This window comes from Mesoplodon densirostris, chromosome 4 (assembly GCF_025265405.1).
Source record: "Mesoplodon densirostris isolate mMesDen1 chromosome 4, mMesDen1 primary haplotype, whole genome shotgun sequence".
NCBI lineage: Eukaryota > Metazoa > Chordata > Mammalia > Artiodactyla > Ziphiidae > Mesoplodon > Mesoplodon densirostris.
The window spans coordinates 85083565-85100997 of record NC_082664.1 but is presented as its reverse complement, the minus strand read 5'-3'; the positions used below and the strand labels follow the sequence as shown (position 1 = coordinate 85100997).

Below are 17433 nucleotides of genomic sequence, written 5' to 3'. Positions count from 1 at the left end.
TGGTGATAGGGTTTACACCAAGGAGTAGTGGGAACAGAGAAACACCTACTGGAGATTATGGCAGGATTCCTGGCTATTTATCAAAGAGCTGGTTACTTACTACCCTGTTTGATGCCCCAAGACTGATAAAATTGAAGGTGCTTTTCTAATATCTTCATTTCAGCTCAAGGTACCTCTATGTGTAGAGGGAGTGTTAGTGGTTAATTTGGTGCTGCAGTTCATTTCCATCAGTGTTGTGGGACCTTTCTCTGGATTTTAGTATGTGTGATTGATTCTAAACTTATTCTCTAGGCATGTTGTACATTTCCCCTGCAATTTTGGATACTTTAATATGAGTGGTTTTGTTATTTGGGGGTTTTGAGTAAAAGATTTCCTGTTACTTGCATTTATACTGTACTAATCAATTGACTATGAAAACTTTTGGTTTATTCCACCAGTTAGATTCAACATCACTTCTCTCTGAGGAACAGTTAAGGTGTCTTCTGGATGAATGCACACTTAAACAAAAATCCATGATTAGACTGTCTTCAGAAAGAGAAAAGAAAGACATTGAGGATATAACACCTGAGTTGCCCCAGCTTTCCAGATCTATTCTCTCTGAGTCACTAGATGGGTCAAAAACAAAGGTCAAAAGCACTGAGGTGGAAGATGCAAATATGCCTGAGAATGCCGAAAGTGAAACATCTAGAGGCTACTATCTCACCAAAGCCTTGACTGGGCATTTTATGTCACAAGCTCTTGTCGTTGAAGCAAATAATATGAAATGCCTACAGTTTTCTGAGGACAAGGTTATTGGTGACACAAAAGACTATTTTATGTCAAAGACTCTTGGCATTGGGAGACTGAAAAGGCCCTCTTTCTTGGATGATCCACTGTATGGCATCAATGTGAGCCTTTCATCCGAAGACCAACATCTGAAACTCAGCCCTCCAGAGAAACCCAAACCAGGTGAGGCTTGGAGAATACACTGAAAATAATCCTTACTAAACACTTCAATATAAAGGTAGTATAGTTTAAAGTAGAGTAGGATAAGGAGGTATGCTTGAAAGTCACAAATGGGGTCAATTAAGAGCATGCTAACATATGAATGTATTTATTAATGTTCATATGAGATCAAGGTTGAGATTAGTACTCTTACAAAATGCATTATTCTTAATGGTAACTAATACATATTCTTGATGGTTATCCAGAAAATAATGTTGATTTCAGAGGAAAAGAGAAATTAGTTTGAATGGATACAAATAATTTGAGTAGATTTGCTTAGTATTTTAACTTCCAAATTTCAGTGATGAAAATTTGTTCCAAGGAATGAATTTGTAAAATGCCATATATCATTGTGGTTTTGTTCGTTTCTGTATGCAAACTTCCCATTCCAGCTACTTGTATAGTGTCAGGTTTTTTGTTTTTTTTTAAATTTTGACCCAGTGTTGCATCTTACAATGGTACAATGGTACAGGATACAAGTACTATGGGCAGTTTTTTGATATAAACAAATATTCAATTATTTATTTATGTTAGAAGTCTAACAGTCTGTGTTGTATTTGTTGAGTCTTTAAATAGCTTCAGCTTTTCCTCTCGTGTAGATTACTCTAAAATATATTGTCTATTAAATCTATATCTATTACCTATTAAATCTGTAATCTATTAATTCTGAACTAACTCCTCAGCCCTGTATTTCTAACTGCCATCTAGATATGGCCTCAAACTGATTTCCTCATTCTTCCCTCTCAACTCAGATTGTCCTCTTGACTTCTGTTACCTCAACTACCCAGGCTTAAAATCTGAGTCATCATTGAATCTTCCCTCTCTCTTGCTTCCCACTTCCAATCTACAAATCTTGTTTGTTCTGCTCCTGCAGTGTCTCCCATGTCCATCCCTCCCTTGCTCTTCCTACCACAACTGGACCAATGCAATAACCTGATCAGGCCTCCCTGCCTCTGGTTTCTCCTCTCCTGCCATTGTCAACCACCTAAACTAATTCCCCCAAAGTACAACTTTGATAAACATACTTCCCAGCTCAAAAAGCTTCTATGGCTCTCCTCCGCCTATTGAATGAAGTCTGAATTCTTGAACAGGCCTGCTGTTCAAGGCCTCCACACTCTGACCTGCAGTTCCCTTTGAAATCAATCTCTATCTAGTGCCCTAAATGTTTTTCAGGTTGTAGCTCATCTGGGCTCAGGATTCCCAGTGCTTTCCCAAGTTGCTCAGGCCCCTTTCTTCTCAGGCTTGTTCAGGTATCCCTTCAATAGTAGTTGAATTCTAACCCCATCCTCTCTGAATGTAACCTTCCCTCGTCTTCTCTTTTAAAAGTCTTACTTCTCTTCTGAATGTCCAAGGGTATTGATCACATCATTTTATACACACTCTCTTGACATCATTTTGCACACACACCCACACTTTTTCTCCCTTAGAATTGTGTAACCTTTTTGAGGACAGGGGTCCTATCTTCTGATTCATTGTTACATCTTCTATTATGTCCAAAGTGCTGCCTTAAATCAAGTGCCTGTTTAATAAATAAAGAAATTTAAATTATCCAGTTTTAGAATAATGCACTGAAAGTATGGTTCACATTTATTCTTTGCATTATGAATGAAAGCAGGTGGTATTGCTTAAGAATTATGCAAACCTCACATTCTATATAAAGATTTGGAACTTTTTTCTTTTTTTCTTTTAGTGAAATTCCACAAGCTATACAGTTTTTACCTAGCAGCAGAGTTCACTTACAACATGCGATTCAATTAAATGAGTGTGGTCTGCCTTCTCCCACCAAGATCTTCATTTAATAAATACTCCATGAGAACTTTATTCTACTCTTTTTCTTTCTTTCTTTTTGTATTTTCTTTTCTTTTTGGACAGAAGATATTCTTTCTTTCTTTTTGGACAGAAGGTTTTTAGTAGAAACAAAGTATCTGCATTTCCCCTTTGTCTACTGTAATCAGACTTACTTAGTTGGGTATGATGATTTACTGTCTATGAGGTCTCGTTCCTGTGGAGTCAGTGTGTGGGGCTTTGGAACAGCATTTTGCTAAGATATGACTTTACTTCCATGTGAATGGCAGTCACACTGATGTATATTTGTCACTGAGTAGAACATGAAAAGATGGAATAAATTAGAACTTAATGTGACTTAATGGAAAGAAGCTATGGTGGCTTACCTATAACTTTAGAAAACATGCCTCTGATGGTGCTAGATAATCCTAATGTTTGACTAAAATGACCCTGTGAGTATGGAGGCTTAAGATGGCACAGATGTGAATATATGAACCAATTTTACTTTCTGTTTATTACATAATAAACCTTAAGGAATAGGTCCTACATATTATTTTGAGAGCAGGTCAGCCTATCTGAAGCTGGAGTTTTTCTTTTACTAACCTCAGCATTTACAATTATTAAAATAACTTGCTAATCAGTTTATTCTAAAATACTAAATTGGACATTATGTACTTTATGCAAAAATGAACACCAAAACATCAAAAATGAACATGCTAAACCAGTTTTCTTGGCAAAAAGCCCTTTAAAGATGTAATTGTAACGAGAAATTGCAGTGTGTTCAGGTGTTACATTATATTCCCTCTCTTTCTCAGGAAACAGATGTGTGAATATGAGTCAGATGAGATTTCTGTAAGCAGAGAGGAAGAAAATAGAAGAACCATTTATCATTTTCTCTTTAAATAGCAAATATTATTGATATGTAGTTTTCTTTTCCTTGATGAACTGAGGTCTGTTTGAATATTAAAATTCTGCTTCTAAAAGGCAGAGTCAGATAAAACTTCAAAAGGGACCAAGCCTAGTGACATTGAGGACCAGTTTCAATTGTGATATTAAAAATAAGGATTTGCTTCACAGATGTTTTAAAAGTTTCTAGTGTGAAGTACCTCATTTTTTTTTGAAATACAGTTGATGTACAAAATTACATTGGTTGTAGGTGTACAGCATAGTGATTCAGTATTTTTAAGATTATACTCCATTAGTAGTTGTTACAAGATAATGGCTACAATTCCTTGTGCTATACAATATATCCTTGTTGCTTATCTATTTTATACAGAGTGGTTTGTATCTCTTAATCCCATAGCCCTAATTTACCCCTCCCCTCTTCCTTTCCCCATCTGGTAACCACTAGTTTGTCTTCTATATCTGTGAGTCACTTTCTGTTTTGCTATATACATTCATTTGTATTAATTTTTAGATTCCACATGTAAGTGATATCATACAGTATTTGTCTTTCTTTGTCTGACTTATTCTACTAAGCATAATATTCTCTGGGTCCATCCGCATGGCTGCAAATTGCAGAATTTTATACTTTTTAATGGCTGAGTAATATTCCATTGTATATATATATTTATAACACTTCTTATCTATTTGTCTGTTGATGGACACTGGGTGGCTTCCATATTTTGGCAGTTGTAAATAGTGCTATTATGAACATTGGGGTACATGTATCTTCGAATTAGTGTTTTCATTTTTTCTGGGTATAGACCCAGGAGGGAATTGCTGGGTCATTTGGCAGTTATATTTTTAGTTTTTTGAGGAACCTCTGTACTGTTTTCCATAGTGGCTGCACCAATTTACATTTGCATCAACAGTGTACAAGGGTTTCCTTTTCTTCACATCCTCTCCAGCATTTGTTATTTGTAGGCTTTTTGATGATAGCCATTCTGACAGGTGTAAGGTGATATCCCATTTTGTTTTGATTTGCATTTCTCTGATAATTAGTGATGTTGAACATCTTTTCATGTGCCTGTAAGACATCTGCATGTCCTCTTTGGAAAAATGTCTATTCAGATCTTCTGCTCATTGTTTGTTTTTTGATATTGAGTTGTATGACCTGTTGATGTGTTTTTGATATTAACCTTTTTTCAGTCATATCATTTGCAAATATTTTCTCCCATTCTGTAGGTTGTCTTTTTGTTTTGTTGATGGTTTCCTTTGTTGTGCAAAAGCTTTTAAGTTTAATTAGGTCCAATTTGTTTATTTTTGCTTTTATTTCTTTTGCCTTAGGAGAAAGGTCCAAAAAATTTTTGCTACAATTTATGTCAAAGAATGTTATACCTATGTTGTCTTCTAGGAGTTTTATGGTTTCAGGTCTTACATTTAGGTCTTTAATCTATTTTGAGTTTATTTTTGTATATGGTGTGAGGAAATGTTGTGATCTCATTCTTTTACTTGTAACTGCCCAGTTTCCCCAGCACCACTTCTTGAAGAGACTGTCTTTTCTCCATTGTATATTCTTGCCTCCTAGGTTATAGGTTAATTGAACATAAGTGTGTGGTTTTATTTCTGGGCTCCCTGTTCTGTTCCGTTGATCTATGTGCCTGTTTTTGTACCATGCTGTTTTGATTACTGTAGCTTTGTAGTATAGTTTGAAGTCTGAGGGTGGTACCTCCTGCTTTGTTCTTTTTTTCTCAAGATTTCTTTGGCAATTTGGGGTCTTCTGTGGTTCCATCTGAATTTTAGGATTATTTGTTCCAGTTGTGTGAAATGTCATGGGTATTTTGATAAGAATTGCATCAAATCTGTATATTGCTTTGGGTAGTATGGACATTTTAACAATATTAATTCTTCTAATCCAAGAGCACAGGATATTTTTCCATTTCTTTGTATCATCTTCAATTTCCTTTATCAATGTTTTATAGTTTTCAGAGTATAGTTCTTCAACCTCCTTCGTTAAATTTATTCCTAGGTATTTTATTCTTTTTGATGTGATTTTAAAAGAGATTGGTTTAAAAAGGGAAAACTATTTTTTCTGATAGTTCATTATTAGCGTATGGAAAAGCAACAGATTTCTGTATATTAATCTTGTATCATCTACCTTGCTGAATTCATTTATTAGTTCTAATGGCTTTTGGGTAGAGACTTTAGGGTTTTCTATATTAAAGTATCATGTCATCTGCAAATAGTGACAGTTCTACTTCTCCCCCTTCAATTTCTGTGCCTTTTATTTCTTTTTATTGTCTGATTGCTGTGGCTAGTACTTCTGATACTATGTTAAATAGAAGTGTCAAGAGTGGGCAACCTTATCTTGTTCTTGAATTTAGAGGAAAGGCTTTTAACTTTTCTCTGTTGAGTATGATGTTAGCTATGGGTTTGTCATAAATGGCCTTTATTATGTTGAGATATGTTCCCCCTAGAGCCACTTGGATGAGAGTTTTTTCATGAATGAATGATGAATTTTGTCAAATGCTTTTTCTGTGTCTATTGAGATAATCATGTAATTTTATCTTTTCTTTTGTTAGTGTGGTATTTCACATTGATTGATTTGCAGATGTTGAACCGTCCTTGAATCCCTGGGATAAATCCTACTTGATCATAGTGTATGATCCTTTTTGTATATTGTTGGATTTGGTTTGATAATATTTCATTGAGGATTTTTGCATCTATATTTATCAAAGCTATTGGCCTGTAATTTTCTTTTTTTGTAGTATCGTTGTCTGGTTTTGGTATCAGGGTAATGGTGGCCTTGTAGAATGAATTTGGGAGTGTTTCATCCATTTCAATTTTTTTGGAATAGTTTGAGAAGGATGGGTATTCGTTCTTCTTTATATGTTTGGTAGAATTTACCCATGAAGCTATCTGGTCCTGGACTTCTGTTTGCTGGGAAGTTTTTTTTTTTATTACAAATTCAATTTCACTACTAATGTCAGGTTTGTTCAAATTGTCTGTTTCTTTGTGAGTCAGTCTTGGCAGGCTGTATGTTTCTAGAAATTTGTCCATTTCTTCTAGGTTGTCCAATTTGTTGGCATATAATTGGTCATAGTATTCTATTCTGATTTTTTGTATCTCTGTGGTATCAGTTGCTTTTCTTCTCTTTTATTTCCTATTTTATTTGGATCCTCTCCTCTTTTCTTCTTGGTGAGTGAGGCTAAAGTTTTATCAATTCTGTTTACCTTTACAAAAGAAAACATCTCCTGTTTTCATTGATATTTTCTATTTTTTGGGTTTCTATTTTATTTATTTCCTCTTTGAAATAAATCCTTCAATTTATAAATCCTTTATTATATCCTTCCTTCTGCTGACTTTGGGCCTTGTTTGTTCTTTTTTTTCTAATTCTTTTAGGCGGTAGGTTATGCTGTTTATTTGAGATTTTTCTTGTTTCTTGATAAAGGCCTGTATCTCTATGAAGTTCCCTCTTGGAAATGCTTTTGCTGCATCCTATAGATTTTGGAGTGTTGTGTTTCCATGTTCATTTGTCTTGAGGTATTTTCTGATTTCCTCTTTGATTTCTTCATTGACCCATTGTTTTTTTTAGTAGCATGGTGTTTAGTCTTCACATGTTTGTTCTTTTCCCATTTTTCTTTTTGTAATTGATATCTAGTTTCATACTGTTGTGGTCAGCAAAAATGCTTGATATACTTTCTATCATCTTAAACATGTTGAGACTTGTTTTGTGGCCTAGCATGTGGCCTACCATGTGCACTTGAAAAGAACGTGTATTCTGCTGTTTTTGGATGTACAGTCCTGTAGATACCTATTAAATCCAACTAGTCTATTGTATCATAAGACCACTGTTGCCTCATTGATTTTATGTCTGAATGATATGTCCATTATAGTAAGGGAGGTGTTAAAGTCTTCTACTGTTAATGTATTATTGTCAGTTTATCCCATTTATATCTATTAGAATTTGCTTTATATATTTAGGTGCTCCTGTATTGAGTGCCTGTATGTTAACAAGTGTACCATTCTCTTCTTGTATTTTATCATTATATAATGCCCTTTTGTTATAGGCTTTGTTTTAAAGTTTGGTCTGATATGAGTATTGCTACCCCTACTTTCTTTTCATTTCTGTTTTATTAAATACCTTTTTCTATTGCCTAACTTTCAGTCTGTGTGTATCTTCAGTCCTGAAGTAGGTCTTTTGTAGGTAGCATATTGAAGGGTCTTGTTTTTTTTCCCAATCAGCCACCCTATGTCTTATGGTGGGAGCATTTAGTCCAGTGACATTTAAGGTAATTATTGGTAGGTATGTGCTTATTGCCATTTTATTACTTGTTTTCTTCTCTGTTTATTACTTCTTTTTGTTTCTTCCCTTGTGGTTTGATTATTCTGTTTAGTAGTATACTTGTGTTCCTTTACTTTTAGTTTTTATGTATCTATTTTAGATTTTTGATTTGTGGTTACCATGGGGTTCATATTTCTTGACCTATAATTATATCTATAGTTTGAAACTGGCTGTCATTTAAGTTCAAACACATTCTAAAAGATCTACATTTTTCACTCCCTCCCTCACAATTTGTGTTTTTCATGTCATATTTTACATCTTCATGCATCCCTTATCTGTTTGTTGTAGTTATAGTTGCTTTTACAATATTTTGTCTTTTACTCTACATACTGGCTTTTTAAGTGGTTGATCCTCAATCCTTGCTATATATTTGCCTTTCCTAGTGGGATTTTCCCTTTCCTATAGATTCTTTATTCTTTTCCAGTTACAGGAGACCCTTGAATATTTCTTTTAGGGTAGGTTTAGTATTGCTGAGTTCTTTTAGTTTTTGCTTGTCTGAGAACTTCTTTATCTCTTCTATTCTAAGTGGTAATCTTGCTGGGTACAGTATCCTAGGTTGCAAGTTTTTCCCTTTCAGCACTTTGAATATATCATGCCACTCCCTTCTGGCCTGCAACACTTCTGCAGAGAAATCAGCTGGTGGCTTTATGGGAATTCCATTTTATATAGCTCTTTGCTTTTCTCGTGCTGCTTTTAGAATTCTCTCTTTAACTTTTGTCATTTTAATTATGATATGCCTTGGTGTGAGTCTGTTTGGGTTCATCTTGTTTGGGACTCTCTGAGTTTCCTGTACTTGGATATCTGTTTCCTTCTTCAGTTTTGTGAAGTTTTCAACCATAATTTCCTCAAATCCATTTTCTATCCCCTTCTCTCTCTGTTCTCCTTTTGGGACTTCTATAATGTGAGTGTAGGTATGCTTAATGTTATCTCAGGGATCTCTTAAATTGCTTTTATTTTTTAAAATTAGTTTTTCTGTCTGCTGGTCTGATTGTGTGATTTCCATTATTTTATCTTCCAGATCACTTATTCATTCTTCTGTATCACTTGATCTGCTATTCATTCTTTCTAATGTGTTTTTTTATTTCAGCTATTGAATCATTCATTTTTGATTGGGTCTTTTTTATATTTTCTAGTTCCTTGTTAAAATGTTCACTGTTTATATCAATCCTTTTCCCTAATTCAGTTAACCTTATTATTACCAATGTTTTGAATTCTTTATCTGGTAAATTGTTTATTACTATTTTATTACTTATTTTTTCAGGGTTTTTCTCTGTCTTTCAATTGAGAGTAGTTCCTCTGCCTTTTCATTTTACTTGACTTTTTCTGCTTCTGTGAATTTAGGTAAAACAGTTACTGATTGTGTTCTTAAAGGGGTGTTATTATGTGGGAGCATCCCTGTGTGGACTGCATGTATCACTGCCTTGGGTGGGAGAGCTGGATTGAGGTCAACCCAAGTCATATTTTTCCTCAGGGTTTTCTGGCAGCTATCCCCTTGGTAGGGGGTGGGGCTGTAGATATAGGGGCTAGAACTGGTGCTGTGTGTGAAGTAGGACTCCCTCTCTGCTCAGTGGCTGTCACTGCCGTGTTAGGGGTGAGGTCTGATCTCAAGTTGCTGGAGCAGAAGCCCTGGAGGTTGGGCCCAAGCTGGCTCTGCTCCCTTTAAGTGTGTGTTTTTCCCTCTCCTTATACCGGGACCCTCGTCACAGAGGAGGCGGTGCTGAAGTAAGTGGGGCCCATGCACAGACAGTGGTCGGATGTGATGCTTGTGGAGGCACCCATGTCTTTGCTCAGATGCAGCCTCAGGTGCAAGTCCCCTTTGCCCCTCACAGCCGATCACTGCCCCCAGCCTCTACCACCCCTTCCCTGTGGCTTAGCCACTCTGCAAGGCTAGCAGAAGCCGTGTGCCCTCTTGATGTGTATCAGGAGGTGAGCTGTGGTGGAGGAACTGCTGTCAGAGATCTGGGTGGCTTCTGAGGAGCCGCTTGAGTAAACGCCAGCTGTGGCCACCGCCACCCCACCCGGGCTCCATCTTGGGACTGGGTTGCCTCTGTGTCCCAACTTTGCATCTTTTCTTGGTCATGGGCGCCTCAGATCCAGTGCCATGCTGTGGCATGGGGTGAGCAGGGCTGGAGGTCAGGCTGGGCACACAGCAAGGCAGTTGTGGTTGCAGGAAACCTGGCTGCCCTGAGCAGACATCTCTCCGCCCTGCCTGGGGGTAGTCAGTGCACCTACGCTCCTCACAGGCAGAGTCCAGGCTTCTCATAGCCCTTCTGTTTGTCCTAGTGGTCCTCCAACCAGCTAAGGGGGCTTGTCTCCCCTGTGTAGGACCCCAGCCTGGGGTGCCCAATCTGTGGCTCGAACTGCTCACTCCCCAGTGCAGGTGTCCGCCCGTGTAATCTCCCTTTTCCTCCGAGTCCTCTTCCAGGGGCACAGGTCCCAACCCGATTGCTTTCTTCTCTTCCTGCCTGATTCTCTGTGTATCTTTCTTACAGCCTTGGTTGTATAGGAGTCCGTCTGCCAGTTTTCAGAGAGAATTGTTTCACATGGAGATGTGTTTTTGATGTGTTTGTGGGGGAAGGTGAGCCTCATGTCCTTTTACTCTGCCACCTTGATCTCTCCTCCTGAAATACTTCATTTTTCATGTTTGTGCTTTAAGCTTAGTGGTAACTACTGTTATTTGACTTTCTGGATACAAGGTCCAGTAAGGTCAGTGTTGTACTCACTTACTGTTGGGGTTTCAGGAGATTGATAAATAGTCCCTTCCCTTCCCCACCCCTATCAAACCAGTTGAGAGATGGATAGATTCTGACAAATGGAGATCAAAGAGGTTGGCTTTATTGCTGATGAAACGTAGGGGATTGTTGTTACCTGGGCAGGCAGCCAAATGGTCTTCCTAATGCTACACCCTCAAAATGAACTTATACACCCAGTCACTGGCAGAGGTGAAAATCCTCAAGCCTCACCCATGGAGACCTGTCCACATGGAGCAATAGTACAGAGCAGCAAAGGAGCACCCTGGGCAGGGGATGCTGACCCCCTTGGAGGGAGGAGTGAGCTGAGCATGCCATTTCTTCCCCTAAACTCACCAATCAGATAACTGACTATTCTTCCCATGGGGAGAGGGGAGGTGGGGTGGGGTGACGCTGGATACACCCCCACTGTAGGTTCCTCCACATGGAAGTGTGAGGAGAGTAAGTGGTCTTTGGTCCCATCAACCTGGGAGACACCGCCAAGTACACTGGTGCTTCAGGTCTATGGTTAGTCTAGTACTTAAGTATCTTATGTGGAATTGCTTCCTAGAAGATCAAAAAGGCATCTATGCATGTACAGTATTCTCTTTTTCCCAACAGGCACTTGAACTGCTTATCAACATAAATTCATATCACAAAGAGGAAAATAGGATTAACAAATAACAACAATAAAATAGGGCAAAAAGGGACACAAAGTCACATAGTAAAGAAGGGGGACAGGACTATATTAATTCTTCAAGGAAAAACAAAGTGGAATTTCCCATAGGACCCATTTAGTGAATAACGTTCTTAAAAATTTCTAACAAATGCAATGAGTCAGATAAGGTTGTGGTTTTTTTTTTTTTTGTTTTTTTTGTTTTTTTGCGGTACGCGGGCCTCTCACTGTTGTGGCCTCTCCCGTTGCAGAGCACAGGCTCCGGACGCATAGGCTCAGCGGCCATGGCTCACGGGCCCAGCCGCTCCGCGGCATGTGGGATCTTCCCGGACCACCACCAAGGAAGCCCCCAAGGTTGTTTTTAAAATAACACCCCTAAATGAAAACTAGGGTGACCAACTGTCTTGGTTTGCTCAGGAGTGTCCTGGTTTTACACTGAATGGCCCTTGTCTTGGGAAACCCTCAGTCCCTGGCAAACTGGGCTGGTTGGTCACTCTAAATTGAAACTGAGAACATAAAACCAAAGAGCAAATAAATTACCCAAAGGACAAAGTTAATAGAGTCCAGGTAAGTAGCAAGATTCGAGGCTAGAACCTAGATGAGCAGAGAGATGCCTTGTTCACTCACCCACCGGCATGATCTGGCCTAGTGTTAGGAGTGTGGGCTGTGAGTGAGACAGACCTGGGTTTGAATCCTTGCTCGGCTTTTAGCAGATGATCTTATGCAAGTTACTTAATCTCTTTCTCCTCTCTACCTTGGTTCCCTTATCTGTAAGATAAGTTGGCTTTAGTACCTTACCCTCTAGGGTTGTAATAGGGATCAAATGAGAAAAGCCACATAAAATGATTAGCTCAAAAAAAAAAAAAGATTAGCTCAGTGACTGGACTTGGTTGGCCTACATAGTATATATTTAACATTTCATCAGGAGATTTCTCACAAAAGCCTGGATTTCTGACTTTTCTAACAAATCAGCAGGTCTTCCACTGGGGAGGGGAGCTGAATAGCAGATGTTCACTTTAGAAGGAGCATGTACTCTCCTGGAAAACATGGCCCCTGTCTGGCCCTCTACTTCATGTGCTTGGTCCTTTGGGACCATATGATTTCCATCCCATGTTATAAGCCTTTGCTGCTTAGAGTGTTGTCCAGTCACTGGGGGCTCGTTAGAAATGCAGGGCCTAAGGCCCCTTGCACTTTAATAAGATCCCCCTGTGGTACTTACAGTGAAGTTTGAGAAAGCACTGTTACAAACCACAGAGCATTATTCCTAACCAGGGTGAAGGTAGAGATCATCTGGGAAATTTTTTGTTTGTCTGTTTTTTTTTTTTTTTTTTTTGCGGTATGCGGGCCTCTCACTGTTGTGGCCTCCCCCGTTGCGGAGCACAGGCTCCGGACGCGCAGGCTCAGCGGCCAAGGCCCACGGGCCCAGCCGCTCCGCGGCACATGGGATCCTCCCAGACCGGGGCACGAACCCGTATCCCCTGCATCGGCAGGCGGACTCCCAACCACTTGCGCCACCAGGGAGGCCCTGTCTGTTTTATACCTGTGTCCAAGGCCCAAGCCAGACTTACTGAAATCAGAGTCCCTGATATGGAGTATTCAGTCTGTCAAATTAATGCAAGCCACAAGATTTTGCTGTGCATATTTGAGAAATATGGCATTCAGTTTAGATGTAAGAAAGCTAATTGTTATCCTGTTGGGGTCCTCAGATGGAACAAGTTCTAAACAATGACAACTTTACAATCTAAATATATTTCATGTTGAAATTCTGCCCATCAAAGGATCTGATTGTAACTTGCTCAGTGAAGCATGGTTGCAGGTGGACTGACTTTTGGGAAGATGTTGCAGTTTGAAGGAGGTGTGTGTTAGTGTGTATCATTACTCATACCACCTGAACAGTTTGAAGGGAACTAGATTGTTTTGAGAAAGTTTTCATTGTTGTACTATAGTCTTACCGGTTTGCAGTGGAGCAGTGAGATTCTGAAAATAATACTACTACTAGCTGACTTTTTTCTTTTCCACTAAAAAATATTTTGTCTTGTTCTCAGGGAAATGTTTAACTCATCGTTGCTTTGATGGAGTTCTCTTTCTCTCAGTGTGTGCCTTCAGGCCTCCTAGTTATTATTTGTTAAATTACTTTTCCAAGGCTACTGATTGCTTCTCAGATGCTCTTCGTAACTTAATCAACCCTCCAAAGTTTCTTTGATCAAAATATCAGAGCTGCCATGTTAGAAATTCCCAGGGCTAATTCCTGTTTTATATAAGACCTTAGTATATAGTAAATTTATATCTGATGAATTTATCTTTTCAAGTTACTTTCATCTAATTTTCTTTAATTCAGTTCTTCTTCAGGTAGACTTTTCATATAAATATTTGCCCCTGATTATTTTCTCTACTCTAAAATATCACTTTCTCTAACTGTTTCGCTTAGTAGTATAAAATGAACAATGGCATGTTGGAGAGTTTTGATGTTTAGCTGTAATGAACTTATCACTTTATCAGGTATTGGGAACTTCTGATTCCATTGCTTCATTCAAATTGAGTAAAATGAAAAAATGAAAAAGTTACTGAAGATCATTACTGTAGACTAGATCTATGGACCAGCAGTATTAGCATCACCTGGGAGCTTGTTAGAGCTGCAGTCTACTGTATCAGAGTCTGCATGTTAACAGGATGCCCCCAGCAGGTGATTTGTATGCACAGTAAAGTGTGAGAAGATCTGAATTAGATGGTTTGCTAGTCACTCTATTTTAGGATTATAAAAAATACCAGCATATGTGGTGGTGGTGAAAATAATGTCAGAAAGTAATCTTTCCCATCTGCTCAATCCCTGCTTTATCTTCTTGAATTTCATTTTAATGAAGGTCACTACCTTTTCTAGATTGTCTTCTTATCTCCCCAACCATCCCTGTTGTCCTTCTTGTGGGTAACCTTCCTCTTAGGCACTGAGAGCAAGCATGTCCTAGCTCAAGTTCTCTACTCTTTCATGGTTAGTATTTTATTTGGAGACACACTTAGCCAGTATGGGATCATCTGTGCTTTGTGTACTTTTGATTTTCAGACCTCTATCTCCTTGGCATCTGCCTCAGGTCCGCCTGGCATGTTAAGCTTTACTGAGTCCATCCCTTACACCATGCTTCTTACCTCTGACTGCACATTAGATTCATCTGGTGAGATTTAAAAACAGGTTAATGCCTCGGTTTCATTCCAGAATTAAATTGATTTCTAGGGCTTGGCTCTGGGCATCTGTATTTTTTAAAGTCAGTTCTGAGGATGGGGTCTGGGTGATTCTGTTGTGTGGCTATGATGAAAACCACTGCTCCAGGGCTCCATCGTATTCATTCATTAAGGATGCTATTCCTAGGTTATCAGGTGAGTAGGACATGATCACTGCTCTGAATTATTTCATAGGCTACTGATGAAGGCAGGCACTTAAGCAGATAATCACAGCATAGTGGGACAAGTAGAATATAAGAGCTTCCTGCCAAAGTATTTGACAACGCTAGAGGGAATGATGAACACTGGAGTGACGGGGAGGTGGCATTTGAATTGAGCCTCCAAGGATGAGTGGGCATTTACTGGGTGAGCAAGAGGGAAAACACTCCAGATAGAAGGACTAGCACTTATGAAGGCGTGGGGCTGTGGTCTTATCATCGCTCATTGTGTGTGTGGGCTACTGAGGTGCACTTCTCATCCATCCCACCTTCCTCTACGTCCTGTTTACTGTTTCCTCTCCACGCATTGACACTATCACTACATTTCTCACTTTACTCTCTGAAACTCCGGATCATTTACCCTTAATTATTAGGTTGATTTTTTTTTTTTTTTTTGCGGTACACGGGCCTCTCACTGTTGTGGCCTCTCCCATTGCGGAGCACAGACTCCGGACACGCAGGCTCAGCGGCCATGGCTCACGGGCCTGTGGGATCCTCCATCACCGGGGCACGAACCCGTGTCCCCTGCATCGGCAGGCAGACTCTCAACCACTGCGCCATCAGGGAAGCCCTATTAGGTTGATTTTTTAAATTACAGCTTTATTGACATCTTTTTAAAATACCTGTGTTAGTTTCCTGTGGTTGCTACAACAAATGATCACAACAGAAATTTATCATCTCTTAGTTGTGGAGGCCTGAAGTCTGAAATCAAGGTGTCAGCAAGACCACACTCTGCTTGGAGGCTCTAGGGAAGGATGCTTCCTTCTTCCACTTTCTCAGGCTGTTGACGTTCTTTGGCTTCGTTGCTTTGTGACCACATCCCTCCAGTCTCTGACTCTGTCTTCACATTGCCTTCTCTCTCTGCCTGTGTCTCAAATTTCCCTCTGCTTTTCTCTTAAAAGGACATTTGTTAATGAATATAGGGCCCACCTGGATAATCCAGCATGATCTTATCACAAGATCCTTAATTAATTATGTCTGCAAAGACCCTTTTCCCAAGTAAGATAAGTTTCATAGGTACCAGGGATTAGGATGTGGACATAACCTTTTTGGGGCCACCATTCAATGATACCATACAATTCAGTGGGTTTTAGTATATTCATAGAATTGTGCATCCATCACCACTATCAATTTTACATCATTTTCCTTACCCCAGAGAAAAACACTGTACCAACTTGCAGTCACTCCCCATTTTCTCCCAACCCCCCAGCCATAGGTGATCACTAATCTATTTTATGACTCTATGAATTTGCCTAGTCTGGACACTTCATATAAATGGAATTATGCAACATGTGGCCTTTTGTGTTTGGCTTCTTAGTATAATGTTTTCAGGGTTCATCCATGTTGTAGCATGTATCAGTACTTTACTGTTTTATTGTTGAATAATATTCTTTTGTGTGGGTTTACCACATTTTCTTTATCCATTCATCAGTCGATGGACATCTGAGTTCCTACTTTTTGGCTGTTATATGTATCTTGGTGCACACGTTTTTAGGCAGATGTATGTTTTCATTTCTCTTGGGCACATACCTAGGAGTAGAATTGCTGGGTCTCTGGTTACCTTTTGAGGAACTGCCAGACTTTCCCCAAGCAGCTGCACCGTTCACATTCCCACCAGCAGTGTGTGAGGGTTCCAGTTTCTCCTGATTCTATTTTATTGTCTTCTTTTATTTGGTGCTGTTGTCAGTTCTGCCTTTTCTGATAACATTCTCACTAAGAAGAATATTTCCATTCCATTTCTGCTAGAGTCACAATTTGTTTCTCACATTAAAGAAATGAAAGGTGACTAGTTCTAATCTACCCTAACTGTAATATTTACATTTACTTTTGGTTTCACCCTACTTCCCAGAAACTTAGTACAAAGAAGAAAAAAATTATGCCTGACTCCAAATCCATAACCATTTTAGCTCTCAAAACCCAAAAAACTCTCCCTCAGCTATAAGCTCAATGAAGGCAGGCACCTTATCTCTCACTTTTTCTTGTAAATTTTGTATGCAGCTTGTGGTGAGCTGTCCAGTATTAAATGAGAATGTGATTATTGTCTCATGTGTAAAAGGATTTAATGTTTTATAGGCTAATGGTTTTTCTTAATTATGCGCAGATTTCTGACATATTTGGTTATTTTTAATGTGCAGATGAACAGGAGACTGAAGGTGTAACAGAAGAATGTAAAGAATCTTAAGCAAAGACTTGCTGGGGTGTGCTTTTAAGAAAGCTGGTAAATTTAGTTAAATCACATTTTTTTCCCAAATTCTTTGAATTCAGTGAATGTGTTATAGAGACCATTCCTCAAATGATGATTTTAATGTTCGGATTCTCTCTTTCTGGCTCACATTTCCTTGATATTTTTGAGACTCGTGGTATAATTGTTCAATGGTTTTTCTTCATTGAAATTCCTGGGAAAATTTTTTATTGCTAAATTTGCAACATCAGGGATACGTTATAGAAACCAACATTTTATGTATGTGTGCTACGTTAAAACTAGTTGAAATGCTATGATTGTTTTGTATTTGATTTGATACGTTGCCACTTTATTGTGATTTAGACAGATTTGATCACCATAAATTGTAGTTTTGCCCCTGCTTTCCCTTCTTTCCTCCT

General features: G+C 38.8%; 1 protein-coding gene across 1 annotated transcript in view; it reads left to right on the top strand.

Moving 5' to 3' along the window:
• FSIP1 (fibrous sheath interacting protein 1) overlaps positions 1 to 17014 on the top strand; it is a 193352-nt gene extending 176338 nt beyond the window's left edge. The window contains exons 10-11 of the mRNA XM_060096079.1: positions 438 to 948; positions 16968 to 17014. Coding sequence (XP_059952062.1) covers positions 438 to 948; positions 16968 to 17014 — 558 coding nt within the window. The remainder of the gene's footprint in view (positions 1 to 437; positions 949 to 16967) is intronic.
• Positions 17015 to 17433: the final 419 nt, after the last annotated feature.